We start from the raw sequence: 25,813 nt of genomic DNA on the forward strand, positions 1-25,813 counted from the left end.
TTACAAATCCTAGAGGATGTGTACATCTCACTGTAAAGGAATTGGTTTAAAAAAGTGTAATTTTCAATTACAACACGGAAAAACCTGTTCAAGTGAATTTGCTGTAGATTGCTTTTAGAATATTATTTTTTCAAAGGGTACAAACCTTTTTATTGCCATGCTATAAAAATGAAGTAAAAGCTGGCTTGGGCATTTGTGTCCCACCCAACGAGCGGATGAGACTTACCTCTGTCTGCTTTGGCTCCAGAGTCTCTCGCACAGTAACTCAATGAGCTCTGAAGAGGAATTAAAAGGTACATTGTCAAATTATATATTTTATATAACAGATTTAGGTAATTGTGTGTGTATATGTGTACATATAATTGTGTGCCGCTACTGATGGTGCAGCTTCTGTTTTAGGAATAAAGTGTGTCTACCTTGACCTCTGTTCTGGTTGGCTTGCTTTTGACAGGTTTGAATTGCTTTGGGCAAATATTTCTCTTCCAAATAGAATGGACTCCATTCATTGATTTTATTTTTTTTTCACGTTCATTAAGGTTGAACACGGTGAATAAATAAACAAAATACTGAAACCGGACAAACCTGAACTTGCCTGGGATCTGAGTGAGAGAGCTCAAGGAATTACACACTTTAAAGTCTCTAAAGACTTTTGACAAGAAAGTGTTGGACAATCTATATAAGCTATTGAAGCGGTATGAATTATGAATTATTGAACTATAATCGCCCACACAGTAATGATCCAATAGGAGGCTTGTACCTATTTCCTTAGTTAAACCCCGATGCCGACTTTTTTGGCCATGGCAGTTTATAATGGAAGTGTCTCTACGTTTTAAAAACTCTCGAGACCTTGGTGGAGCTTAAGAACAGGAAAAGAAAAAAACATTAGAACAAACTAACATTTTAATGCATAAGAGCAACAGGAGAGCCTCCATCAAAAGCATGTTCCAGGGCAGCCTGCTGAAATCACACCACATCCATGCCCAAGCCTCTCGCCACCTCCGTCAGGGCCTGGACGGCGCCAGATGTGCGACCGCCTTCATAGTCCTCCCGGGTTAATCCTCCAGGCTCCTCTTCGATCTGAGGTATGGTGCTCATGACACAGTAGACGGGAGAGTCACTGCCTATGGGGCTGGGCTGAGACGACACGTCTTCACCTCCAGAAAGCTCCGATGAGGACGAGGAGGAGGAGCTGGAGGAGGGTGAAGAGGATCCTGCTGGGGAACTTCGTTTGCTCTCCGACGCGACCACGGTGCTCTTGTTCTGGCTGCTGATCCTCTGACTTTTCCGAAGGCTCTGCGGCTTTTTGGCCATGTTCTTCATGATCGCCTTCGTTACTTCCACAGTCTCAAAACGGACCATGTTCACTTTTAGGAAGCCGTCGACGTCCTTCTTGTACCTGTGATGCAAGGAGCCAAACTTTAAATATCCATTTTAGTTCGTACTTGTATTTGATGCAATCTGATGGGCCCGGCAGGATGAGTGGATGCAAGAAGAAGCAGGTGTGACTAACCTAAAGCGGGAATGTCCAGATGGCCATTTCAACTCGTGCTTCTTGCGAAGGTGAAGTGTGAGCGTGTAACACCAGGAGAAGACCTTATCGCAGATATGGCATTTATATTTGGGCATCTCTCCAACCTAAAATTCCATTCAATGACATTAACACAGCATCAAAATGACTTTCGATGCTGACTGCAGGTTGTTCTGGTGATCTACGGATGGAACATGCTTTGATTTGGATGACACTTAGTTGCTAACAAACCTCATGCACTCTCTTGAAGTGGTGGCTCATGGTTGGGAATGTGTAGCAGGAATATTCACAGCCCTCCACTGTGCAGCGATACACCGTACCCTCATTGTGAACCTCTGTGTGCTTTTGTAGATCCCGCTGGTTCTTAAATCTGTGACAGAAAAATACAATGTTTTAGTGACATGAGAAACAGAGTCAACAAAGATGTAATACATGCACTATAGAAACAAATGGCAAATTGATTATCATTATTACAAATATTTATTTTCAATTTGGTAATGTTAATTATTCCAACAGATTCCATATAACTATACTGTCCAACACATTACACCAATGTTTAAAGACATTAGCAGATCATTTACTTCAGTAAATGTACCATTGCTATTGTGTACAAACACACGGTTGAAAGTACAAACGCTACAGTCAAATGTATTTGCATGAATATTTATTAATTCATTTCTGCCACTAGGGGGCACAAAGAAATATGTTTTGAGGCTGCGAAGAAGTACGGCATCATATTCTTCTTTATTAAATAACCTTTTTTGAAAAGAAAAACTCTGATGCTACAAAAATATTAATGTTTATGATTTAAGGATTTATGTGCATTCACTGACTTAATTCTGTAATCATCAGAAGTTAGAGACAGACGACTAAATGAAATGACTATAGAGCTATAACTCAAATAAAATCACTGATTTCTCTAGGTTGAAAGACAAACAACTCTAGTATAGAACTCTACAAAATAAGATTCAATATTCAACAAGCAACTTCCAAAATGTTACACATTACATATTGAAGTTAAAGTGAAAAAAAAGGATTCTAAAATATAAGTACCCGGTAAGTAGTAAATCAAAAAACTTTAAAAACCGAAGCATTCAAATGATAGCTATCAAAACAAAGGTACAATGTTGCCTTTTAAGGTTTATATATTATTTGGTGGTCAGGGGAAAAGATTTTGGTAGTTTAAGATAAAGCTTGTGTTTTTGTTTACTTTTTTTGATTCATATGAACAGATAATCGGATTATTTTAACAATAACTGTTCAGTGTAAGCATCCAATGGCAAATATATATTATAGGACAAACAATATGCTTTTCCTCCTAAATTGGACTTCAGAAATCCTTACCATAAAACAACATTTACTAAGCAATTAATGTTAGGATTTAAAAATTAAACACTTTTCTCAATAAGTTTGATTTTAATAGTGGACAAGTTATTACTATATGATATTGGTGTCAAATGTATGAGAATATCCATTATGACTGGGGTTGCACAAAATATTTGATTTTTTTCTCTAAAGTACAGTAGTAAATGTAATTTAAGCTGCTGATCCAAATGTCGACCTTTTGTCACAGAAGTCACACGGGAAGGGCCGCTCGTCACAGTGGCGAAACCTGATGTGAATCTTCAGAGCTGCCAGCGTGGTGCAGGTCATGTCACAGAACGGACACTTCACCTGATTCACTGTCAGAAAAACAAAATGCATCACAAGTAATAATTAAATATACCTGGAAAGACTTTAAAATAACATACAAAACAACACAAAGACACAATCCATACAAAGAAAGTCCTTACCATGCTGACGAAAGTGATCCCTCAGAAGCCTCTCACTGGGAAAAGCTTTGCCACAGTTCTCACATACGAGAGAATCTGGTCCAAATGGAATATGTGAATGTACAGGAATCAACACAAATACCATAAATCTAGCTCAGAAATGACTTCAATCAAAGCATCCTTCTCACCAATTGGTTCGGCCTGCCTGTGCAGGTGGTCAAACAGCTTTGTGTTGCTGGAGAACATGCTGCCACATGTAGGACAGGCTACAAGCCTCTCCTGAGTGTGGCTCCGCATATGTTCTCTCAAACGGTACCTGATTTTGAAGAAAGCATCACAACCTGAAATAGATATATATTAAAGATCAATAACAGTAAGCCAGAACAAACGACAAACATGCAGCATCTGCCTGAACCTCTTCTTTACTCAGTCATACCTGTCCACTGGCAGAAGAGCACCTGCTGCTGTTGAGCAATGGACTCCGGTTCTGCACTTTCTACATGATTGTCCACATGTCGGTAGAACCACTCGGGGTTATTAAATGTACTCTGTACAAAGACAGATTAGTTGCACAATAAATGTTCTTACAATTGTTTGAAAAATCAAAAAACGGAACCTAAGAATACCTACATCACAGTGCTCCCACTGACAAACGTAACCGCCTGATCCTTCGGGAACCAGGTTGTTGCTTTGCACTCCTTGGTTGCAGCTGGGCAGATCAGGGCGGGACCTGAGCAGCTGTGACCCAATGAACTTGAGCTTCCCATGGTAGTTGTGGAAGTAAGCATGGACCTCCAGGTCTGCTGGGCTACCCATAGACAGAAACTCACATCCATTCCAGAGACAAGCATACTCATCTAAGCAGACAAGTGAACAAAGAAGATACGGTTATTACAGGATGCACAGGTTATAAAGCTGGGCTAGTAACCGAACGTTTACTCAGATAGAGCGCAATACATTTCAAATACAAGACAAGCTCCAAAAATGTTCATATTTGATTTAAAATTCGAAGCCCTTTCAAGTGGACTATCTAAAATCTATATCAATTCTCAAGTCAATTTGAGTCTTATAACAATGTTAGGCAAAAGCTCCAGTCTCTAAATCGGCTATGAATAGTAAACATAGTGAATACTGACCGACCACAGGCGCGACGCAAGATAAGATATTTACTTAATACATCCCAAAATGGGAAATTAGGAGTTTTCCTTGTGCTCTCCTAACTCACCCAGCTCCTCGAATGCATCGTTGTCTCCCAGGTAGTCCTTCAGATGCAGCGCCATATGATCACTCAGCTCCTCCATGGTGCGGCCTTTGAAGTTGCATGAAGCCCACTCACACACCACCTCAAAATTGTCCAGTCTTTTAGCCGTCATCATGATGGCGCGCAAACACACAATCCCGATCACCTCAAAGGTCAACAAAAGCATATGGCTAAGATTAAACAGACCAGAAGATGAAAACACTTATAATTGTTTATGCAAGCTCAAGTTAGCATATTATCTAAAACTAGCTCGGCGTCCTGGCTCGCTTGCATTAGGTGTCGTTAGCCTTGTAATTTAATCGATAACTGTCTTATTACTAATTTCAAACTTACTATGACGTGTTCAAATAAAAATATGTCTTTTTTGGCTCGTCTTCTTATTGCTGAACTTCTCACATGTTCGCTTTCTGGTGAATCGATCCCAAACAGCTAACCTCAGTTAAAATGTCGATATCTTCGGAAACGTAATTTATAAAAAAAGAAAGAAAAAGAAACTTTCCTCGTGGAATAGACGGCCTTCAGTAAAACCTTACTTGTACTAATGTCTACCTTCTTTCCCTCCTCTGAGCCTCATTGTTTACTTCCGGTCAACGCGAGCCCCAAAGCGGAAGTTCCTCTTCTTCTTCTGTCTTTATTAAGGTAATAGCAAGAAAACAAACTGCGCCCTCCTGCACCGGAGTCCTCCGACAACCTGCACCCGTAATTCCAAAAGGCTTTGTTTGCAACGTAAACCGCATTGGCGACCCCGAAACAAAATAGAATGTATATATTATAAGAAATATTTATATATTTTTGTATATGTATTTACGTAGTAGAGGTATATTCTCGTGTTTTTAGACCGGTTTGTCAAAACAGTCAGGGATCACTTCAAAGACAGGGTGAGGAGCTCAGCTACCAGGGAGGGACTCGGAATAGAGCCGCTGCTCCTCCACATCGAGAGGAGTCTTCGGCGGATGCCTCCTGGACGCCTCCCTTGGGAGGTGCTCTGGACGTCCCGCCAGGAGGACGCCTCAGGGAAGACCGAGGACATGCTGAAGAGTCTCTCGGCTGGTTTGGGAATCCCTCGGGATCCCCCTGGAAGAACAAAGGAAGTCTGGAAATCCCGGCTCAGACTGTAGCCTCCACGACCCAGGGCCGGATGAGCGGTGGAAGATGGATGTTCAAATATATTACTGTTAAAAATGTAAGAAATGTAAAAAAAAAAAAAAAAGAATATTTGTAAAAACAAAAAAAACACGAAAAAACAGCATATACGATTTTAAACTTTGGGAATAATAACATTTTTAAATTTTAGTTTCGTTTTTTAAATATTATTGAGCAAAAAAAACATGCAATTTCATCGATATTAATTTCATAGATACAATATAGATAATGTATAGGATAAATAATGTTTCATAATTTCAAATACATTTTTTGTTTGTAAAAAATGGTACATTCATCTTCTGTTTGGCAACATGTATATAATTCAAAGAAAAGATAATTAACCGTTAACGTGAAATACTGTTATTCAGTTTGCTGAATGCCTTTAAAGCACACTATAAAAGGATGCAACAAGCCACAACTCAAGATTTTGCATCAGCATTTTAATCAGACTTCATTCAGAGAAAGCTGAGGATGCAAGCACAATATCTCTGCAGCAGACTGATATCATCATTTCACTCTGGTTTGAGCACACAGACAGTCCAATCCAGAGGAGAGATATAGCACCAGGGTGTTTGCTCGTTGGAGTGCATAGCGGCACATCTAATGGTTGTGTCAGACGATGCTAGCAGGCAGCAGGCTATAGAGACAGCAAAAAACGTGCTCACTCACTCTCACACACACCCAGCTAGCGCTGGGGGGCAGACGTGCTTGACTCTGTGCTCACACACTGCAGCTGCAAAAGTTAAAATGGCAGATGACAATGTTTAAAAGCAGAGCTGGGAGGGGACGATGACCTTAAAACAAATATGTTTCGTGCTTCCCATGAATAGTTGCGATTATTCGACGGCGGCATGTTAAAGAGCTGAACTACAAGTCCTGGCTCACTTCTTGTCCATCTGGAGGGATCAGCCCACTCAGAATGCTAATTATTGAGCAAACCCAATTGCTTCTTCCTTCTCAAGCCCATGTGCAGCTTTTTTGTTGTCTTATTTAGCCCAACTGCATCATCACAGCTCATAAGAGAGGCTGAGCTCCAAAAGCTCATTAAGTATTCTCATTAAATCTAATAAATGCTGTTTAGAGTGATATTTATTTATGGGTGAAACCATATTTCTGGTTATTTTACTAGAGTATGTACTTTTTTTGGTGTTGAGAATTGATTATATATCACTACACGTGTGTTACATTAAAAATGTCTTGTACATTCATCTTAAATTGCTTAATATACAAGCTAAAACTGACTGTGACTACTCAACCAAAAAGTGGTTCTGCATGCAAGATGTAGCAATTACATCACAGGTAATTTAGTTTAGCCGATGAAATCAGATCATCTTGAGCAATTAGATTAAAACCAGGACCAGAGGCACTGTAACTAGGAAACCCAACCATGAAACACATTTACTACCTTCACAAATTCTCCTCGACATTTCCTGCAATTGTGTTCGTCTTGTTTGGAGTCGTCTTCCATTCAGACAGAGACAAAAGCGGCCTTTCATACAGAGACATGTTCAGATGGCTCCGTCATACACAGAAAGCAGTTCCGTGCACCAAAGCACAAGGAATCACGTACATTTGCACATTTACAAACACGCAGACACGCAGTCACACACGCAGTTTATAGTGAAATCACTTGCATTATTCTAAAAGCGCAATGTAGTTACCATTGATGACAGCTAAACAAAATCAGGAGTCTAAACCGAGTGACTTTGGATCAAGGATGTGAACGTGTGGAGTAATTTCTTTTACTGCTTTGCTTCAGCCAGTCTATTGCTGATCTCTTTGCTCTTCTTTGTGACAACGCCACCAGGTTTTGTTTCCGCGGAAACCAGAGACAGCTTCTTCTTCGCTGACTGGGAACCAGCAATCTGCTTCTCTTTGGATTTTTTCCCCATCGTGCCCGTTGTTGTTGTTGTTGTTGGTGTCTTTTTTGGTTTGATGCGAGATGCTGGTTTATCCACCTGGAGGAGAAGATATGTGGAACAAATTAAATTAAATTAAACAAATGCCAAATAGTCAAGGAACTGAACAGATGTTACACTAACAGTTCAATATATATAGGCTACTGCACCATTTCGCTTTCTTGTGGAGAGCAAGACGTGAACATCAGATCCACACTGACGTCTATTAAACATGAAGTAATGCAGTAATTACGAATAGCTGTTTAACTTCAAGTATGGTTATTCTAATGTAATATGTGTGCGGTTGTGGTTTTACTTAAAAGTACCAGAACATCACACAAAACATGAAGTTCACAATCAGACCCTACAATGAAGTTCAAATACAAATATCTGAGGGTGATATTCCTGTCAGGCAGCAGGCCGGGCTCCTCGTTCAGGATCTGGATGGCTAGCTTTGCTTTACCTCGTTAAAAATGACACAAACGTCATCATCAAACCAAGTTTTATGTATTGAACTATTTTTTATTGACCAGAAGCAGGGACTGGAGCTTTCTCGTGTCAACAAGACAAGAAAAGATGCTACTGGCTTTAGCTTCATATTTTATAATACAGCAAGTGTGATAATGTTTTCAGTCTTCTCATCGAATTCTCTGTAAGAAAGCCAAAAGTGCATCTGACAATTTCTCATACTGTTCCTTAGAATGAAATGCTTAATATCTGATGACTATAAAACATACAAGGTCCTGCTTTAACATGCAAGATATTTAAGAACCTTTAGTGTGCTCCATTTCTTTGTGTTAAATATAATAAAATACAATCATTTGTTCTGCGTGCCAACCATGACAGGCGTGTCTTAGGTTGCCGACCCGTCCTAGATCTTCAAGGCTGCATCACACTGAGCTGTAAAACGCTACTATGCTATTAAATAAGTACTGCCTGAAAAATGTAATGCAATAGTTGCTACGTCCACAGTGCGCCATCACATCCACGTTTACAACTACTATATACTTTATAAAGGACGTTGGGTGGTGCAGGCTACGATGTGGCAGTTATTTTTTTTTGCAGGATTGCATTAGGCAGATGGGTGATACGTGTGACTGTGTCTAGCACGGACCAAAGAACATTCTGCGTGCGTGCGTGTGTGTGTGTGTGTGTGTGTGTGTGTGAAGGACCAGCCTCCATGCCTTCTAGAAGAAACAGAGAACACACCTGACTACAGAAGATTGAGAGCAGAGCTGCTCTCAGTATCTGTGAAGTCCTACAAAATGAGAGAGGGAGTGGCCACATGAAAACACTACAGAGACCAATCAGCTGTCTGAACGCACGCACGCACGCACGCACACACACACACACGCACACACACACTCGCCAACAAGTCAAGAACACATTCAAGTAAAGGCCTGTTGAAATATGGAATAGAGCCAGTTGATACTTTAATAGAAAGCTAGTAAATGACAAAAATAACGCAATCATTATTTTACTGATGTAAGAATTCCAATTAAATACATTTTACTGATTCGTATAATGCATAATGGAATATTACAACCGAGGCTTTATATAACAACTGATCATTTTGTAATTGTTTAAAAACTGAAATTCAAAGGTTGCTGTTGAATAAGCGTGACCCCCCGTCGCGTGCTGCAGCAATGAATGGCACGTGCAATGGAGTAGCGTGAAGTGAGTAAGAATTCAAGTGAAGATCAAAGCGTTAGAAGCGGACGGCGTGTTAATCTCAGCGTGCTACAGACACAGCAGCGCTACAACGATCCACAGACCTGCGCTAACATCAGCAGATCAGCGCGCTCACCTTGCCAGGTTCACCGTAGAGGCTGCGTATCCTCCGGCGCTCCATCACCTTGTTGTCAGTGGGGTGAGGCTTCACCTGCTCACCCTTAAACGTGGCGCTGTAGCTGGTCTCCCGACTGGTCTCCTCTCCCGGGGGTTTATACTGGGACGGAGCTTTGATAGGCTTCGCTGGTTTCACATCCTTGTAGGCCTTGAACTCAGTCCTAATAAAAACGGAGGGGGAAAGAGGTTTATATTTATTTTAAACATGATTTTCAAGGAAAACCCAAATATATTTTTAATATTTTACGCCCCAATCTACACTGGATGTTACACTGACTGGAGTCGCACGCCATTTGACAGAGTCAGAGTAATTTATATTCCAGAAGGTTTGTCTCTCCATATGCTGTCTCCGTCAAGACACACCGATCACTCGTATCCAACCTTGATCGAAGAAATGCTTCCAAATGCCTGAAAAAAATGTCTGAAAGGATCCATCAATTATAAATAAGGTGCTGATTAATTTTTTTCCCCCACACAATCTGTGTGTCATTGATTATGCGCACCGTAATGTTAACAGGTCAAGCTATTAAAACAAAAGGTTTACGCTGAGTGCCGTGCGGCTTGGCATATTGACGACTACTCATGTTGAAGGTAAATTATTACGAAACACCAACTCGGGATATTTCCTGCATTAAAAAAACCTGACCCAGAGTAACCAAAGACGATGACATGGCACCACTGACATGTACATGGAGAAAAAAATAATAATTTGACTTTGCATCAGTGTTGTGCTGAGAGGACATCGCCCATCTGTGCACACAGTTTCTGGGGCGACTGAAAACCTGTGGGCTCGGTCCTTTGAGCCGGAATAAACATCCTCCACCAGTGGAGTGGGCTGCCCCGAGTGGAGTGGGCTGCCCTCCCACGGGGTGACATCATCTGGAGGTTGTCTCTGTTCACATGGACAACGGTCACTGCCCCGATGGGGGACAAACTATAATTGCAGAATCTTCCGCTCCTGTTGTATCATCTGAGAACTTTACGCCGCGTATGTTTGTGGAGTTGTTTTTATTTATTATGACATTTAACTCACTTTAGGCCCTTTTACATTCCCTGCATTGATTTGGGAGCATTCCTACGGGAATACAGCAGAAAATCGATCATGCAGCCATTATTGGTGGAAACACTTCGGCTTTTGTCATCACTGGAAATTGTGTTCAAATATTCGTTGATGTTCCACAACTTTCCAGACTGGACAGCGTTTCATCCCGAAGCTGCAGTATCTGAGGACTAATGCCAGTAATAAATGCGTTATAACGCACGTCGCTCAAGACGCACCTGTAGCTGCTGGAGGTGGACGTGACCTCCTTGATCTGCCTGTTGAGCGCGTCCGCGGCTGCTCTGCTTCTCCTCTGCTCGGCGCTCTCATCTGGCGCCTCCGGCTCCCCCCCCGCTCGTCTCTGCGCTGACTTCTCCCTCGTCGCGCTCTTCTTCGTCGCCTCCTTGAACTCCTTCTCCTGCGTCTTCTCCTCGATCTCGCTCTTCTCCGCGCCGCTCTCTGTCCCGCTGGAGGATGCGCCCGCCCCCGGTTTGGGTATCCAGGGGTGGTCGTGCTTCCTCGGTATGGACCAGGCCTTGTAGTCCTTCTGATACTGGGTTTCGCTGATGAACGGCGCGTCCGAGCGTCGGTACTCGTCTCTGGGTTTGCAGCTGCGCTCGGGGCGCACTCTCCACGCCTTGAAGTCTTGGCGCATGACGGACGCGGCCGAGCCATCTTCGGCCGCTGCGGCACCCGCCGCGGGCGGTGCCTTCCCTGCCTCCTCCTGGTCGCCGGGATGGGGCTGCGTTTCTATGGTTATGGCGCCGGTGCCGTTCTGCCTCGGTTGCGGGTGATGCGCCACGTCCGAGTATTTAGTGAACACGAAAGGCACCGCGATGTCCGCTTTGTCCAGCTCGGTCCAAAAGCGATTGATGCAGCAGGCGCGCGTAATGCACGGCCACGCCATGGCGACAAACACCGAGGCGGACGAGAGAGAAGAACAAATAGACAGAAAAAAGCTCCGACTCGGGGCTAAATATCCTGATCGCTACTCACAGCGAACCGGCCCTCCTCCTCAGAGCGCGCTGTAATTTAATTTGGGTTTATCTCACCAATCTGCGCCGGGATTAAACGCCGCGCCTCCGTTCTCTCCTCCAGCGGATTATTTGTATTCACTGGAAGTTAAATATCTTTTGGGATTTGCTGCAGACTCAGAGTGCACGTTGCCGTCCGGTTAATGCGCATCCGTGCGACCCCACCCGCATTAGTGTGATGCTCGGAGATGCCGGAAGGGAGGGGGGGGAAACCATCACCCGACCGCGTCACCGTCTGAGCAGCAATCCCAAACGCGGTTTAACCCACGTGCTGAGAAAGTCTCCGGCCGATTTAAAAATGAGGAAAATAATTTCCATCATGAAATAATCTGCAGATTTTGATGGTGCAGCTGAAATCCGTGAGTGAAGTTTTGCTTTCCGTGTTCGGACAGAATCACAAGAGGTATAATTACTCACATTTAATCTCAAACTTCTCACTTATTTGAATGTTTTTTTAAATAATGCAACACTAAGAACAATGATTGATACTAATAATGAGTATTACCATAGCTGCTTTATGCAAACTATTGGACTCAAGTTAATATTCTGGATGCAAAACGAGAATCGGAGTCATGACTAATAAGCACCGATTGCCCCCGGGTTGGTGTTTCATTCAAACACCAGCAACACATCACAAAGGAGCAAACGGATAAAGAAAGGATTTTATTTTCTCAACTGAAGGAAATGTTATCACAAACACCCAAAAACAATCACCTAACCTGTTAAACTAGCAAAAATAAATCAATGGCAGTGAAAGCGTTTGATTTAAGAGGAAACGGAAAACAACTTCCCGCCCTGTTGGATGCTGCTGCTGATGGTGGAACTTCATTTCCTGTTGGATGCTGCTGCTGATGGTGGAACTTCATTTCCTGTTGGATGCTGCTGCTGATGGTGGAACTTCATTTCCTGTTGGATGCTGCTGCTGATGGTGGAACTTCCCGTCCTGTTGGATGCTGCTGCTGATGGTGGAACTTCATTTCCTGTTGGATGCTGCTGCTGATGGTGAAACTGCTCCCTCTTGTGCTCTTTGTGCATCATTGTAAATCAAAAGCAATCAAGGAACTCCGGATCAATAACCCTCATTAAATAAGTGAGTGAATGACATTTAACAATTTTACTTGAAAAAAATAATAAACACAACAAACCATTGTACTAAATTAAACAACTAAGATAAATGAGGAAAAAAAGGGGATAAAAAACACTTCAAATATTTACAGAACATCTGACTTGTATTTCAGGACATTTGGTGGCGTTGCCGTTTCCATCGTCCTCTTCACTGAGGGATTACCGGAAGGTTCTCCCTGCCTAAGTTCCTAAATTTAAATCAAGCACAAGCTATGAACGCTGTTGAAAAACATCTGTTTTAACACCTACAATAAGCATAAGAGTTATTTATTTTCCCCTTGGGAACCTCAACAACTCGCAATAATGGCACCCATCGCATCGCGATGCACATTCTCTTTGCAGGTCTACGAAACAGAAACATAAGCGCTTAAAAGAGCCCGAGTTAGTGACAGACGTTTCATTCTTGTGAGTCGTGTCATTTCATCACGTCTTCCTCGGCCACTTCCTCAGACTCCGCCTCTGCCTCTGCCTCTGCCTCGGCTTCGGGATCGTCCTCCGGGTAGAGCCTGCAATATTTGTCGACCATAACATCCAAGTCGTGTTTCACGTGACTATTAACGTTAAGTATCACAAGGCTCTTGTTCCACTGCTTCGCCGGCATGCCGTCGAGATAAGCCTGGAGCTGTTTGCTGGATGTGTCGCTTTTGCCGTCCTCTAATTTCAGCACCGGCAACGTGGAGAGCACCCTCAGGAAGGCGCTGACGTTGGGGAAGAACTTCACGTCCGGCAGCTGGAGGGTTTCGTGGATGGTGGTGGGCAGACGCACCTCTTTTCCCCTGTGCTTCCATTTGATCCTCCAGCAGTGAAGCTCTGCAGGAAGCGTGTCTGGGCTGGGGAGGTCATTGCGGTAAGCGTCTGCAGAGTTCTCCTCAGTGGTGTTGAATTTCATCTGTCCCATTACAGCCGGGACCAGCGACAGGCACCTGAGCGCTTTGAGGTTGGTGTCCGAGAACATTTCCTCCACCTCCTGCATGATGCCATTGATGACGGGCACAGTCACGTACTCCTTAAAGTAGGCCTCCGATTGGACGTCGCCCATGTTGGCTGCGTGCTGCTTCCGCAGAAACACCCGTGGGACCTTCACGGGAATCTCCATTAGGTTGGCCACGCCCACGGCCTCCTCATACCAGAACTCGTGGTAGACGTCGATGTTGTCGTTCACCTCGTTCAAGGAATGCAGGACGGCGGTCAGACTGTTGGCAGCGAAAAACACATCCAGAGTTTCCCCTTGCAGGTTCCTCCCGAAGGCCCGGCTGAACGTGAGAACGTTTTTCAAGATGACGACAGTGACGATGATCTCAAATTCGACGAGAGTTTCTGAGATTGAATACGCGTCCTCTCGGGCAGCGTCAGAAAACCTCCCTTCCTCATTAGCCCAAATATTGTCCATGCACAGGAGCAGTGGGGGCAAAACGTCCAGCAGCACGTCAAAGACATTGTGCTGCCTCGTCCATCCCGGACCGCAGGCCTCCAGGAGAACATTCTCTCTGTCTTCATTTTTCTGATAGTGAGTAGAGATAGCTTTCCCCAACTCATCCTGAGCGAACTGGCTTATAAAGAAAGCCTCGATCCTCCTCAGAGTCTCCATGACGACCTGGACATTGGGAAATGGCAAACTATTAGCCAAGTGGATGTTCAGTGCCATGTGAGAGTAAGGCATGTGCAAAGCCAGGGGATACTTCTCCATCAGGAGCATCGCCACGGCTTTCATTTTGGTGGTGGACGTTCCAGTGGCTTTGTGGGCCTGACCACGGCAGTCCTCCATGCTTAGACCCCAACGCTGGGTCAGCTGGGCCTCCAGCCTCTCTACCAGCGTACACTCATCACCATCAAACGAGACAAAGTCCAAGAACTCCTCTCGGAGGACATTCTGCTGATTCACGAAGCGCAAAAATAAAGGCAGGTATTTCTCTTGGGCAAATTCAACGAGGTCGTCCGTCACGAGGGAGAAGAAGCGACTCTCCCTCACCTCCATCAGCATCTCCTCCCTCACCGTGTTCTCACAGATGTCCAGGAGCTGGCCCAGCTGGACGGCAGAGACGTACTCCGCGTTCACAGCCGTCGCCTTGAAGCGTTTCTGCAAAGCTTCGTCTCCAGCATTCATGCGGTAATCGATAAGAGCCTGGAAGTTGTTGGACGCGCCATCAGACTCGGACGCTTGCTCGGCCACTAACGGGATGCGCTGTTTTGCGACCGTGACCAGAATCTCAAACAAGGATCTGAGATGTTCCCGAAACGTTCTCTCTTCTGTGGACAATTGAGGCTCGATGTCATTAGCGCTTGTGCCGTCTTCAGCCGTGGCATCTTTTTTGGAATTAAGCTGCTCAACAGAAGATGCCACTGAGGGGGCGGGGGGGGGGGGGAGAAACAGCAATCATTTAAAATATACTGAATACGTGTAAAATTAAAGTATTTCACAGACATGAGCAGAAAAAAAAGTTCAATTTACGTACATCTCCTTTCTTTAATTTTTCTTATATCTTCTTCTGTCTGGAAAGTAGGAGGTAATTAAGAAAACACGTAATAATTAAACGTAAATATGTGAACAAATATTTGAACGTTAAGAGATGTAATCCAAAGAGCCTTAAAAGATATACAAGAGACTTACAAGCTCTTTAATCCGCTTGCGATGTCTTGTGTGAGGATTTTTCAAATGGCTTGTCAAATCAAATATCGTCGGAATGGCTGTATCCTTCAGGACAGTCCTATAGGGGCTCTGGAAAAACAACCGTCTCAGATCATGGGAGCTTCTTTTGGGAGACTTTTCAGGAAAGACAAAGGTTGTCAAAAGGTTAACGGCTAGAACTCCACGAATGTTACTCACCGTTTTGCACACCGTCGCCGGATCAAAATGCTTGGCACATAATCTGTAATGTTTGTTCAACTGGTCTGACGTTTTCGCCTCCAGATCTGCCCTGCGGCAGTTCTCCACCCAGATACGACACCTAAGGAGAAATACGTAGACCGAGTTTTTGTAATACAACATAGAATGGTCACATATATAACATCAGAAGTAAACGAGGTATTCAATACTGTCCCAATGTGGTGGATGTGGATCCCACAGCAGCTCCGAACGTGAAGATGTTAAATAACAATCGTGATGCGTTCAGGTTTGTAGTTGCTTTGTACGCTGTTAGCCCACATTAGACACACATACAATTACTTTGTGTATCGTGATTTATTCTATCCAAGGGTTTGAATTCACGTAACAATCAATAGTAAAAAAAGATTGCCACGAGTTAGCAGTTATTTACCAAACAAATACCAGGAAATGTGCCATATTTGTTTCTCTATAAGTCGAGTTATTGAGCAGAATATCGAGGGCATATCGAGCCCTCGATGGTAACTCCATTCCGTAAGCAAAATGCAGGCGAACTAGCGTCCTAGGCTGTAAGTAGTGATCTTTACATAACTACGCGTACTTCATGTTACGAGCCAAGTAAACGATAATGTTCCACGCAATGTCTTACCTCTCAGGCTCCCGTGGAAATCTGAAAAAGGCCAAATCTGACTGCGTGCTTTTCCGCGTACAGTTTGGGGCCGCGCAAAAATTCGGCATTCTTCAGATTCGATCGCTAGCTTGAGCTAACTCGACTGGCTACTAGCATCTGTTTTTACTCGATCCCTTACGTTTACGACGTTTCGTGGACCTGGTTGAATATTAAGAGACAACCTTTATGACTTCAAATAATGTACGATTAACGTTTCTATTAATTTTCCTACTTTCGAAGCAGATCCGAGAAGGCGAACACGCTCAGAAAGGTTGAATTTGGAGTCGATCTTTTTTTATTTTTTTTGCAGACTACAAGTCCCGCCCACAAATGGCTTGATTGGATATAACAAAACTCTGAGGTAAAACTATTGGTCGCTTTTACTGTGACGTTCTCTTCTCTTCTCTTCTCTTCTCTTCTCTTCTCTTCTCTTCTCTTCTCTTCTCTTCCATTCTATTCTATTCTATTCTATTCTATTCTATTCTATTTACGTATTCTGTCCCTGTCCACATTTATTCTCTCAGTCCCGATTTCTCTCAAACAGAGACGGCTCGTAATATCGCAACCCGCCCTAGTCTGCGTTTGATTGGCTTAAACGTTTTTTCCTCGTCACCTTCGTGGCTGAATCTAACCAATCAAATGAATACAGTATAAGGTATACTAACCAATCAAAGCGGGAATAGGGTGGGTCACGTAATCATTGTAGCAGGATAGAAAATGCGGTGACGTCTCATTTGTAGCTGGCTCGTTGGTCTAGGGGTATGATTCTCGCTTAGGGTGCGAGAGGTCCCGGGTTCAAATCCCGGACGAGCCCTCTCTTTTCAAGGGAAAGCCAGATGGCTTTATCTTTTTTGTTTTTAAGGACAAAATACATAGCTCAGGGTTACCACAGTATCATATACATACGTAATTGCCAAAAAGTTTAGAGATTCATAATATGAAATTAACCGGGGAGGAGTTTCCAAACATTTTGTTTGGTAATGAAAGAAGTCAGTTTGTTGGAGGTTTACCTGGGAAAACTGCAGGGCTCGTCCGGGATTTGAACCCGGGACCTCTCGCACCCGAAGCGAGAATCATACCCCTAGACCAACGAGCCTGATTAACTTACAGTAACCCCCGCTATTACATAAATTAGCACCAACCACTGACGTCCTTATCTCCCCCTTGCTGAAGTTGAACCCTTTATCAAAGGCGCGGTATTCATGATAATCTTTGAATAACGTGTGTTTGTCTTGAACGCACATGTAGATGGGGTTTATCAGCGAACAAGAAAGACACACAGAGCAATTCAATTAACTTCTTTTTATATATCATACATAAGACTGTCTTAATATAATACAAAGGGCATTGTCATAAACACAGCAAAGTCTTGACTAGATCTTACAATCTGTGGATACATGGACTTATCCTTTCCCCCATGCTGTTCAATTCTATAGTGCATGTTGCATGTACAAAAAAAGTGAAAAAATGTGGGGGGGAAAAAAAAATGAAAACGGTAAATCCAAATTAAATAAGAGGGTTTCAACTTCTGCTGGGTGTTCCGATATGTCAACGAGTATATGTGTTTGTATATAACCCACAAACTCAACAGGCTTATGAAAAATGGAACCTTTTTTTCCAACCATGTGCTTCTCATAAAACCAAAACGTAAAGTTTGTGATGTACATGCACTTACAATATACCCTGTGAAAATTATTAAGGTTTGAAGATCTAGCTTTCCCTGTTTGATTCAAACCCTACCTCATAGTGTTGTCCTGATGTAGTCAAGTACCTTTGCCAAAAGGCAAGGGTTTGCCACTAAGGAAACAGGAGTTCCTGCCCACTGAATGGTCACCAAATTGACAAACATAATCAACATACCAGCAGGAGCAAGGTAGTGAGTTCTATACTTCCTTTATTAAAAAAATATAAATATATACATAAATTCTATTTCAACTATTAAAAAGGGGCTGCATTTCATGACAACTGCTCTAAATAAGAGGTCAATAAGCATGATCTGGAATAGGTGCACACTTGCAAGTCACTGCAGTCAATTGTTTTTTCTTTTCAGTCTTTATTTTTGGAATGTTTACTACCAGTTTCAGTACCAGTATTAAAACAACTGGCAATTTCTAAATGTTTCTAATTCTGTGGGGGTATGAAAAATGATCTCAAATTTGCAATTAACCTCGAAATCCAGATAAAACCCCCAATCAATATAGGTAGCTCGACATTTGTTTTGTGGAAATACCGAACATGATCTCTTTCAATGGCTTCTTTAAAATGACAACAGCATGACCTGTGACCTGCTAATAATGTGAAAGGTGGCTGTGAGTTGGTTTTTCCATCTAATTTCAAAGCTGGTAAAATGAGCAACAGAAGAAAGAAAGCACTTCAAAACCCCGGACAGAGAAAGAAATCTGGTTATTGACTGTAATGTTTTGAGGACATGCATGTCTGCCAAAGCAAAGCACGTGATTGTGGGCTGACGGACACCCTTTCCCTTTGAATAGGACAACAATCATGGGGGAAATGCCCTTCCAAATCAGAAAAATACCATTCTACACAAACAAATTTGCAACAATTATCCTTTTCTGCGACATTAAGTCTTGGTTCACAGCAGAAACTAGCCAAGTTGACCAAATGATGTATGAAAGGCAGCAAAACCCTTTGAAATAGTATGATGGGGGGGCAAAAGAAAAACAACGACACAGAAATTAAACGCATTAGTCTCCTTTTTTTTAAACCATCAGCTTCTATCTTGCTACTCCGGAGCCTGCAGAGTAACTACCAAATTCTCTAACATATCAAAGTTTAAAAGACTCCCAAAATAATCTACCAATTAATATGGAAACAGTTTTGGTAAAACGTTGCAAACAAATCTGGCCAGAATACACAATAGCCAACGGTCTCCAGTTTTGCTAAAGTAATATATTGCAGCTGTTTGTATTGACGTTAAAATAAGATCTTGATAAACTTTGCGTCAAAGTGGTGAACTGCTACATTATTGGTTACAGACACCTATATGCTATAAAACAACTGCTTTGGTATAAAAACATATCCAAAGGGAAAATAAATTCTTGTAAAATTCACAGCATAATTTGTGGAGAAAAAAGGCAGTCACTTAACTCGTTTTTTTTTTCTTCAGTTTCCAAGTTTTCGATGGAGAGACTTGTGCAGGTGGTTCTGATGAGGAACTACATGCAGACGGGAAAATAACAAAACATAAAAGGGTCGACTCTGGAATAGATAGTTCTTCCCACTGCAAAATCCTTAATCAGTGAAGAAGATTTCCAAGGAAGTAATGTTTAGGAGGTCGTCGTGTACAATAAGACCCTGTTATGTGGGGCCCTGCTGAAGAAGAAATCTTGCTTGAGAAAGGCCTCAGATTATCGTTCTTATTTACCTTTTCTAAGTTGTTTTAATTTCTTTAAAGAATTAAGGGCCGTCTACAGAGAAAAATAGAGAAAAGCCATCTTAATTCAAACGATAATGTCCAGCTCCATCCCATTCCGTGTCCATGAGTCATAAGGCCAAAGGGTTATCTAGAACCAGCCACTGACTGTCTTCCTTTGACTGGGCTGGATCCGTTCATCGCCCGCGCCCGATGCCGCTCTCATCTGTGCCCAAACCAGTTGCAGCCAGTCGGACCACGGGGCCTTCGTGCCTGTGGGGGTGGCGCCCTCTTTGACCCAGTTGGCGTCAGTATCCACCGGCAGGGTCTCCTTTCCACCTGGCCAGCACACGCTGTAGGGACTCCACTGCTATGTGCTCCCCTTTAACAGAGTTACACAACACCGACCAACAACAAGAAATATCACCGCAAACACTTCCCTCATTGTCAAGCTACAGGATTCAGAAGCAGCTTTTATGAGAAATTTCACTTGAAAAAAGGGCAAATTAATGACAGACCAGTTGAACAGTAACGTTAGGCAGTCCCCGGCCTGAACTAATAGAGGACGCCAAGCATTTCATCACCAACAGCTACCTGCGTAACAGCTTCCAGCGTTGCTCTAAAATGCTCCTTTGAAGATTTTGCCATACAATACCATTTGGTGATTACATGAAACTGTTGAAATGGTCAAATGGATGTCTCAATCTCACTATGGTTATTCAGCAGTATTATTTTGTGTCTAATGATTGCAAACCAAAAAAAAAAAAGGAGGGGAGGGGGAAGATGAAAATTACATATATACTTTTTAACAAAGGTTTTTCTTTGTAGTAGCGGTTCAGTGATATCTCCCTTCTGACGTGAGCAGCTTTTGTTCTCAACACACCTTGTAGTAAAAAACACCACCTTAAAAATGACGCACGGGGGGGAACACACAGCCAAATGTCAGCGCAGTCACGAGCTGGCCATGGAACTCTGCTGCACACACACCCCAGTCATTGGAGACTCCTCCCGGTCTATGCCTTGCCTCATGCCCAGGTGACCTTCCGCTAGGTAGTGGGCAGGCCCTGTGTTCGTTCCCATGGAGAATGCAGGGTGCGCCGCCATGCCAGTCTCCTGCCGCGGATTTGAGAAGGCACCTAGCCCCATGCTCAGCCCACCATTCTGACCAAAGTCAAGGGCTCCAGCAGGCAAATGGCGGAGCTGGTAGGCCTGGTTGCCATGGTTCCCAGTGGAAGAGGAAGATGTAGAGGAAGAGGAGGCAGAGGAAGACAGGGAGGTCATGGACAGATGGCCATGAACCACCTCCATGGAGTCCTGTGTTGAGGAGCTGTGTGTTGGGGAGGTGTAGTGGCGTGGGCGTGGCCGTGTAGCCATCATCGGCCCATGGTGGTGATGAGCATGTGAATGGGGATGCAGGGCCTTTGGGTGCTGAGGGGGGACATGGAATGTTGTCTCCTGGACTGGGTGGGTTTCTCCAGTGGCTGACTCTGGTCCAACGCCACCGCCCCACACCAGTGGGGGTGGGTAAGGCTGCCGTGCCTGTCGGCATCAAGAAAGCAAAAGGAGTTAGTTGTGGAATACAGATGCAATTATAAGGTTCAAGTATAATCTGCAGGAAATTGTTGAAAAAAAAGAAAAGAAGCTTTTGTACACTTAATTTAAAAAGGTAGACATAATTCTCAATTTGGGAAGGATGACAATTTTTTAATTAGAATTTGCCATTAATCCCCTAAAGTGTTGTAGGATCGTACCATCGGCAATAATGATGCAACTTAAAAAATGCAATATATTATGAAGCGCTTCAATAATAAGGGGGATTATTATCACCTTCACAAACACCAAATCATCACTGCTGATTGTCAGATAACATTTCAGATCAATTTCAGTAATTTACTAACCTGTGGGCAGAGGCTGTCTCCATCAATGGCAGGCAGAGTCGTGCCGAAGTGTCCTCCACTGTGCAAGTGGTGATGGGTCGGGTCTGACCTGGCTCTGCCACTGGTACTTGTCCCAGACGATCCTCCTAAGGTAAACAAAGGAGTCACAAGACGCTTGAGCGTAAAGTCTGTCGATCAACTACAAGTTAGACTGCCTAGAAGGTTCACATAATCTATATCTATGAGAAAAAGAAATAATTATAGGGATGATGTAGTGCATTTCTCATGTGGCCACAGAACAACGACAATTGGCAATGTTTCCCCTACTTTAGATGAAGGCTCTACCTGAACTAGAGGAGGTGCTGGAGGTGGTTCCTGAAGACTGGGACTGCTCTAACGCGGGGCTTGTAGACACACTGCTGCTCGTATTGGTCCCCTCATCCGCAGTCTTCTTGAAGAAGCTGTGCTGCAGGGCATAGTAGGGCTGGATGCGGCTCTTGGGGTCATAGTCCAACATCCGGAGGATCAGGTCCTTGAATTTCAAGTAGTCGGCAACAGCGTGGCCAGACTCCCCCGCCCGCCGGCCGCCTGGACCCCCCGTCTCCACACCCAGGATGGAGTGGAGCTTTCTCGACGCTGGAGGCTTATACTGGTGAAGGCAGGGCACGCGTTAGTTAAGAGATTTATACAGTGGTAACTATTTTACTGAACACACATTTATGTCAGAGTTCACATGCAAAACAAAACAAAACCTAAGCTCACCCTTTTGCCATCTTTGGTCTTCTTAACACTCCATGTACCATCTGAAAGCTTCTCAAAGAACTTCCTGGCTTTTGGGGCTAGGTCCATTATATGATTAGGCGGGATACCAAGAACCTCAACTATTTTGTTCATCTGATCCACCTGATGGAATATAAGCAATTAAATTACAAGAACATCAAAGGGTCCATTTTTGCAAATTTAAAAGATATTTGTTCAATTTAAGGTCCATATTTATTTCCTATATGCAAAATGTTAATCTGTGGTACAAATATTCAGGCTTAGACAAGTGTCCAAAATTATTGAAGATATTACCTTCAACCTCTTGACAAGTTATTGTCATTTCATAAGATTTTGTAAACTCCATTATTTTTTTGGAAATTTGCAAGACATTATCCATCAACTACATTAAGTGAAAAGTTGAAAACAATCAATATCAATAAACCAATCCCCATTATATTACAAATCCGAGTAGTATTTCTGTAGTTCATACCTCGTTTGCTCCACTGAAGAGAGGTTCTCCAGTATGCATCTCCACCAAGATGCAGCCCAGGGACCACATGTCAATGGCCAGGTCATAGGGCATTCCCAGCAGCACTTCTGGGGAACGGTAGAAGCGACTTTGGATATATTGGTATATCTATAGAAAGAGAATGCAATCAGTCGGATTCACAACTCGTCTCCAACCGTTCAAATGGCAACAACAACTGAACACTTCTCGTAGACAGTGCATGAAGTCAGTCGTGTTACTGACAAAGACAACTACAGTGAAATAAATACCCGTTGTCCCAGTTGGCACGAGCTGCCAAAGTCCACTATTTTGATGGCACTCCTCTTGGGGTTGCAGAGGAGGATATTCTCAGGCTTCAGGTCACAGTGGATGATGCTGAGCTCAGGCGTGGCCAGGAAGAGCAGCGCCGTGCATAGCTGCTGGGCAAACTTCCGGGTAAGGTTAAGTGAGACCCCACGGAAGTTGGTATTTCGGAGTAGGTCATACAGGTTATATGAAAGCATCTCAAACACAAGGCAGAGGTGGTTCCGGAACATGAAGTGACGCTTGAGGTGAACTGCAGAAAAACAAATGACATCAATATTAGTCAAGCCCAGGGAGAGCCGTTTAACATGCTCCATGTCCTGGCAAATCGGGAGAGAGTTTCAAGAGTGCATTACCGATGTAGTATTTCATCTCTGTATCATGTTTGTTCATGAGCTCCAGGAGGCGCACTTCAATCTGGGCTTGATTGAGAAAAGCTTTCTTGTTCTTGATGATCTTAATGGCGACCCACTCCTGCTCAGCACGGTCATATGCTTTCACAACCTAAAAATGGCACCAAAGCCGATACATCAACACTTTTCAAAAGGTACCGTAAATCAAATCTTCCACGTATAGCCACCCCCCCCCCCCACAAACTATCTTTTTTTTCCTTTTACATGTAGTCAAATTTATTGTGTGGCTGAAATTCAAAATTAAGCACCTGTCCAAAGGATCCTTTTCCTATCAAGGAATCAATCTCATATCGGTCCATCCACTTCTCCCCATTCTTGACGATGTAGTCATAGTTATCATCGTCATAGCCATCATTAAAGACTTTCCTTTCTTTTTTGTGACTGGAGTCTTCACCCTGACCCTGTTGGTGTCGCCGCTTCTTTTTTGCATAATACACCTGTAAATTAACAACAAAGCCATTCACATAACCACAACGGAAGAAATATTCTGTTACACTTGAGTGTTTCATCAAATATTACAATGAAATACAAATATACGGTCAGATGCATTTAATGAAAAAAAAGTCACCTCATTGATGTGTTTGTATGTTTTGATAAGGTCAATGGAGAGCTTCCTCAGGGGAGCTGAAGTTGGGTCACGAAAGCACTGGGGCATGTGCCTCTGAAGTATCAAAACAAAAATCACAATATTTAATAAACAAAGAAATATGCATTTACTTTTGAATAAAAAGGACTCATCTAACTTCCCAATGGTAATTTAATAATTGAATACAATAAACTCTGCTAATATCATATGACTAAACTGAAAGAACATTCAACGAGCAGCTACTCTCCTTGGAGACAGCAGCAAAAAGGGAAATAGTCTTTCATATCACATCAAATATTTAAATTCATGTAACATTTCACACTCAGCCTAAAATAAATCCAGGAGCTGGGGTAGGGCACGGATAGTGTACCTGATTGGCAGTGAGCTGTGGTGTCTGGTCGCTGTACGGTAAGACCGCAACAGATTGGTCAGTGCTTGGCTGGTGGCGGTCACTGTACTGCTGGTGCGTATGGGGCATTGGAGCAGCCATCTGAAGACCAGCAGTGTGTAAAGAAAAAGAGGGCGCAAGCCGGACGGACGAAGGTTTGCATGCTGAAGTCTCTCCTCCTGGAAAAGAATTAACACGGCTATGAGCTGCATATTACCTTATTTCAACAATACACATAATCAAACAAAGAAAAAAGAATGGGCGATGTAAAATAGAATGTGTTGCATTTCATGTCTGAGATTTTTAGCTAAAACATATACCACTTATAATATATCTATATAATAAGCAACAAATACTTTTAACTAGGCATTATTTGCTTTTTAATTTAATCAGTTTGAATTTCCTCATCACAAATGTGAAATGAAACTGACTTTTGTACAAACAAAATTCAAAATATGCATCTGTAACATTTACATGTATGTTAAATTGATCTTCAACACAGGCATTTATGACCGTTATATCTTAACAAATAACAGGGATTAATTACTTGTTTAAATGTCAGGTAAATACATCATATTTTATCAAACATGTAAAATCAGAAAAATGTGTCAAAAGATAACCAATAATAAATTAAAAGAGTAATATATCAACCTCTGTGAAGAAAAAGGAGCAGAACAGGACGTTTAACAGCGAAAAGGGGTGAAAATAAAGCATCTCCACATTAAACAGTGAATCGTCCTTCATTTTAAGCCAGAAGGAATCAAAAAATTATCAAATAGCATGTTCAGCTATCAGCATCTCTCACCAGACAAGACAATTCACCAGTGCTACACAGTAACCACTATTCAGAATCCCAGCAACAGCACCTAATTAGCATAGCCTATCACCACAGAGATACAGCGTGATTTGGCAAGCCCATCAATGCACAGACCAATCACAACGCAGTATGCAAATAGCCTACTTTTGTTGCCAGGGCAGAGCTGCTCCCATTTTCCAATGAGAAAACAAGAAATAAACAAGAAATAAAATTGAACTTTGGCACACTTAGACGCTGCTTTCAACACAAGAGCCTGACAGCAAAATAGCTGCACAGCCCAAAACCTGCACTCAGAGGTTCAGAAAGCTGACCCATCTCCAGAAAGGAAACGGAATACACATCCAGTGACAGAAGTAAAGAGAAATGGAAGACGATAGAGCATAAGAAAAATCTATTCATTTATCCATCTCCCTCTCTCTCTGCATATATATATATATATACACACACATGATTTTTTTTTGCACACTTTAAAAGTAAATTATTAAAAATAAGACTCATGATGGCTCATATTACGCCTATTTTTCTTCTATTTATCTGCTTGTTCAGTGGATACTAAACAGATCCAGATACGTAAAAAATGTATGTACATTTTTGCTATTTCAACTTTGTCTTAAATAGGCTTGATTTTAATTCTGTACGGATTAACA

General features: G+C 42.7%; 4 protein-coding genes and 2 non-coding genes across 7 annotated transcripts; 1 reads left to right on the top strand and 5 right to left on the bottom strand.

The window, feature by feature from the left end:
* Window positions 1-924: 924 nt before the first annotated feature.
* zgc:112083 (uncharacterized protein LOC550461 homolog) lies at window positions 925-4,676 on the bottom strand. Its single transcript, XM_068745121.1, has 9 exons — window positions 4,526-4,676; window positions 3,931-4,157; window positions 3,737-3,848; window positions 3,489-3,641; window positions 3,322-3,396; window positions 3,090-3,210; window positions 1,760-1,898; window positions 1,511-1,635; window positions 925-1,396 (listed from the first exon to the last, which is right to left on the bottom strand). The coding sequence occupies exons 1-9, from the start codon at window positions 4,674-4,676 to the stop codon at window positions 964-966; spliced, it is 1,536 nt and encodes a 511-aa protein (XP_068601222.1). The 3' UTR covers window positions 925-963.
* A 2,770-nt stretch (window positions 4,677-7,446) lies between these two features.
* map6b (microtubule-associated protein 6b) lies at window positions 7,447-11,396 on the bottom strand. The gene is made up of 3 exons (XM_068745638.1): window positions 10,729-11,396; window positions 9,410-9,611; window positions 7,447-7,662 (listed from the first exon to the last, which is right to left on the bottom strand). The coding sequence occupies exons 1-3, from the start codon at window positions 11,394-11,396 to the stop codon at window positions 7,447-7,449; spliced, it is 1,086 nt and encodes a 361-aa protein (XP_068601739.1).
* Window positions 11,397-12,199: 803 nt separating this feature from the next.
* On the bottom strand, window positions 12,200-16,207 carry thap12b (THAP domain containing 12b). The gene is made up of 5 exons (XM_068745572.1): window positions 16,119-16,207; window positions 15,473-15,593; window positions 15,257-15,364; window positions 15,102-15,138; window positions 12,200-14,988 (listed from the first exon to the last, which is right to left on the bottom strand). Exons 1-5 carry the CDS (start codon window positions 16,205-16,207, stop codon window positions 13,064-13,066), a joined length of 2,280 nt encoding a protein of 759 aa, XP_068601673.1. The 3' UTR covers window positions 12,200-13,063.
* A 674-nt stretch (window positions 16,208-16,881) lies between these two features.
* Window positions 16,882-16,953, top strand: trnap-agg (transfer RNA proline (anticodon AGG)). The gene has a single exon. It is a non-coding gene; the product is annotated as a tRNA-Pro (tRNA).
* A 210-nt stretch (window positions 16,954-17,163) lies between these two features.
* Window positions 17,164-17,235, bottom strand: trnap-cgg (transfer RNA proline (anticodon CGG)). The gene has a single exon. It is a non-coding gene; the product is annotated as a tRNA-Pro (tRNA).
* A 197-nt stretch (window positions 17,236-17,432) lies between these two features.
* dyrk1ab (dual-specificity tyrosine-(Y)-phosphorylation regulated kinase 1A, b) lies at window positions 17,433-24,466 on the bottom strand. 2 transcript variants are annotated; one of them, XM_068745126.1, is made up of 10 exons: window positions 24,332-24,466; window positions 23,944-24,036; window positions 23,624-23,812; window positions 23,319-23,466; window positions 22,929-23,215; window positions 22,642-22,788; window positions 22,152-22,292; window positions 21,735-22,038; window positions 21,411-21,535; window positions 17,433-21,051 (listed from the first exon to the last, which is right to left on the bottom strand). In XM_068745126.1, exons 1-10 carry the CDS (start codon window positions 24,449-24,451, stop codon window positions 20,464-20,466), a joined length of 2,142 nt encoding a protein of 713 aa, XP_068601227.1. In that variant the 5' UTR covers window positions 24,452-24,466; the 3' UTR covers window positions 17,433-20,463. The 2 variants fall into 2 exon arrangements, with proteins under 2 accessions (XP_068601227.1, XP_068601228.1); XM_068745127.1 differs by having other exon boundaries at window positions 23,944-24,062; window positions 24,331-24,466.
* Between the last annotated feature and the right edge of the window lie 1,347 nt (window positions 24,467-25,813).

The sequence above is a fragment of the Brachionichthys hirsutus genome, chromosome 11 (genome assembly GCF_040956055.1).
Source record: "Brachionichthys hirsutus isolate HB-005 chromosome 11, CSIRO-AGI_Bhir_v1, whole genome shotgun sequence".
Classification (NCBI taxonomy): Eukaryota; Metazoa; Chordata; class Actinopteri; order Lophiiformes; family Brachionichthyidae; genus Brachionichthys; species Brachionichthys hirsutus.

Bases quoted from the DNA above. Each gene is read 5' to 3' on its own strand.
- zgc:112083 (XM_068745121.1), bottom strand. From the start codon at position 4,676: ATGATGACGGCTAAAAGACTGGACAATTTTGAGGTGGTGTGTGAGTGG. The intron at 3,849-3,930 runs GTAGGTATTCTT...GTCTTTGTACAG, and splicing joins GTCAGTGGGAGCACTGTGAT to AGTACATTTAATAACCCCGA. The intron at 1,397-1,510 runs GTTAGTCACACC...CTTGCATCACAG, and splicing joins TCTGGACATTCCCGCTTTAG to GTACAAGAAGGACGTCGACG.
- map6b (XM_068745638.1), bottom strand. From the start codon at position 11,396: ATGGCGTGGCCGTGCATTACGCGCGCCTGCTGCATCAATCGCTTTTGG. The intron at 9,612-10,728 runs GTGCGTCTTGAG...CGTTTTTATTAG, and splicing joins TCCACCTCCAGCAGCTACAG to GACTGAGTTCAAGGCCTACA. The intron at 7,663-9,409 runs GTGAGCGCGCTG...CTTCTCCTCCAG, and splicing joins TCTACGGTGAACCTGGCAAG to GTGGATAAACCAGCATCTCG.
- thap12b (XM_068745572.1), bottom strand. From the start codon at position 16,207: ATGCCGAATTTTTGCGCGGCCCCAAACTGTACGCGGAAAAGCACGCAG. The intron at 15,594-16,118 runs GTAAGACATTGC...ATTTCTCCTTAG, and splicing joins TTTCCACGGGAGCCTGAGAG to GTGTCGTATCTGGGTGGAGA. The intron at 15,139-15,256 runs GTAAGTCTCTTG...CCTACTTTCCAG, and splicing joins GCAAGCGGATTAAAGAGCTT to ACAGAAGAAGATATAAGAAA.
- dyrk1ab (XM_068745127.1), bottom strand. From the start codon at position 24,451: ATGGCTGCTCCAATGCCCCATACGCACCAGCAGTACAGTGACCGCCAC. The intron at 22,293-22,641 runs GTATGAACTACA...ATATTCCATCAG, and splicing joins TCTTCAGTGGAGCAAACGAG to GTGGATCAGATGAACAAAAT. The intron at 21,536-21,734 runs GTAGAGCCTTCA...TGTTTACCTTAG, and splicing joins CAGCACCTCCTCTAGTTCAG to GAGGATCGTCTGGGACAAGT.